The sequence below is a fragment of the Cucumis sativus genome, chromosome 3 (assembly GCF_000004075.3).
Source record: "Cucumis sativus cultivar 9930 chromosome 3, Cucumber_9930_V3, whole genome shotgun sequence".
Classification (NCBI taxonomy): domain Eukaryota; kingdom Viridiplantae; phylum Streptophyta; class Magnoliopsida; order Cucurbitales; family Cucurbitaceae; genus Cucumis; species Cucumis sativus.
This window is the reverse complement of record NC_026657.2, coordinates 14,449,603-14,451,780: the sequence shown is the minus strand read 5'-3', so window position 1 is coordinate 14,451,780 and position 2,178 is coordinate 14,449,603. Positions and strand designations below refer to the sequence as shown.

General features: G+C 41.6%; 1 protein-coding gene across 1 annotated transcript; it reads left to right on the top strand.

Moving 5' to 3' along the window:
* The first annotated feature begins 211 nt into the window (after positions 1-211).
* On the top strand, positions 212-1,962 carry LOC101222158 (histone H1-II). The gene is made up of 2 exons (XM_031882023.1): positions 212-622; positions 805-1,962. The coding sequence occupies exons 1-2, from the start codon at positions 389-391 to the stop codon at positions 1,834-1,836; spliced, it is 1,266 nt and encodes a 421-aa protein (XP_031737883.1). The 5' UTR covers positions 212-388; the 3' UTR covers positions 1,837-1,962.
* The last annotated feature ends 216 nt before the right edge of the window (positions 1,963-2,178 follow it).

The window sequence follows — 2,178 nt, the reverse complement described above, 5'->3', positions numbered from 1 at the left end:
CTGAAAGAACAAATCTAGGCAGCTAAATTTGACCAATTTCAATTATTTATATACAATTGCCAAAAATAGTTTTCTTAAAAAAATATATATAATTATAATGGTTCAAAATAGACATTATAACAACCTTTACCACAAATCTTGTTTAACCACTGATTAATATAAAAGTTTGAATAATTATGTGCAATATAAATACCTAAAAATCCTCTCTTAATTTTCATCATCCTCAGCCTTCAACTTCCTCTCTCTCAAAATCTTCTCCAAAGCGCTTGTGATTCCTTTGAATAAAGAAGAGAAAGAAGTACTTTTTGGTCTTCTTTCTCTTATAAACCCATTCTCTTAACCTGCCTATTTAATTAAAACTCTAATTTCTTCCTTAAATTCTTTTAACATGGGTGGTTGTGCTAGCAAGCCAAAGACTAGCATTGAGAAAGAAGTCACCCCTTTGCCTGTTGAAGAGTCAAAGAAGGAGACGACCATCATGGCCGTACTCAAGGAAGCGAAGCACGAAAATGGATCAGAAAAAGAAAGCGATGATCAAGTTAAGGAGAAGAAGATTGATGTGAGAGAAAAGAAGGTTGAGGAGGATATCCAACCCCTCTCTCTTGGATGTTTGCTCATTCAGGTTCCTTTCTTAAAACTTAACTTCCTATTTCATTTCGCTCTTCAAACGAGCTTGTCTATACATAAAATCCATTCTTCTTACCACCTAATCATTTTCTCATTCACTTCTTCTTTTTTAAATGAAAACTTTCATTTTTCTTAATCAGATTATTTACTCTTTTTTTTTTTTTTTCTAAATTTTAGGACAAAAAAGAAGTAGAAATTCCAACTGAAACCAAAAAAGAAGAACCCAAAGAAGTAAAGGTTGAGGCAGCGAAACCAAAAGAAGCAGCACCGAAAGCTGCCATCGTTGCACCGACGACGGCTGAACCCCAAAAACTCACCGCCATTGTAGATGCAGCTGAACCTCAAAAAGCAACCGCCGTTGTGCAAGCAGCCGAACCCCAAAAACCCACCGCCGTTGTAGCAGCAGCTGAACCCCAAAAAGTAACCGCCGTTGTAGCAGCAGCCGAACCACAAAAACCCACCCCCGTTGTAGCAGCAGCCGAACCACAAAAACCCACCCCCGTTGTAGCAGCAGCCGAACCACAAAATGCCACCCCCGCTGTAGCAGCAGCCGGACCACAAAAAGCCACTCCCTTTGTAGCAGCAGCCGAACCACAAAAAGCCACCCCCGTTGTAGCAGCAGCCGAACCACAAAAAGCCACCCCCGTTGTAGCAGCAGCAGCCGAACCACAAAAAGCCACCCCCGTTGTAGCAGCAGCTGAACCACAAAAAGCCACCCCCGTTGTAGCAGCAGCTGAACCACAAAAAGCCACCCCCGTTGTAGCAGCAGCTGAACCACAAAAAGCCACTGCCGTTGTAGCAGCAGCTGAACCCCAAAAAGCCACCGCCGTTGTAGCAGCAGCTGAACCCCAAAAAGCCACCGCCGTTGTAGCAGCAGCTGAACCCCAAAAAGCGACCGCCGTTGTAGCAGCAGCTGAACCCCAAAAAGCGACCGCCGTTGTAACAGCAGCTGAACCCCAAAAAGCGACCGCCGTTGTAGCAGCAGCTGAACCCCAAAAAGCTACCGCCGTTGTAGCAGCAGCTGAACCCCAAAAAGCCACCCCCGTTGTAGCAGCAGCTGAACCACAAAAAGCCACCCCCGTTGTAGAAGCAGCAGAACCCAAAAAAGCCACCGAAGGGGAGAAAACCGGCGTGGAGGTAGAGTCATTGGTGGAGAAGATAGCAAAGATTGAGGCAGCATCTGTGGCGGTGACAACAAAAACGCAATGATTGTTAAATTGAGGGAAACTAGAGAGAGGCAGAAGATTTAAAGTAAAAGAACAAAATGGATTTCGTTGTATTTGGAACAAAATATTTAATTTCTTTACCAATATTCATTAAGAAAATTGCTCATAATTTGGTTCTTCTTTCATTGAAAATGTATAATAGAATTTGAAAAATAATGAAAAAAAAAAAAAATTCTTGTTTGAGTTTGTTCCATTTACCTGACCTTTCATTATCAAATTTCTTTCAAAATTGGTTAATGTTTTGTTGGTCGTTTTATTGGAAGGTTTTGAGTTTGCTAAAAAGAATTGTATTCGAAAAGAGATAGTAATGTGGTTGATTCAATTC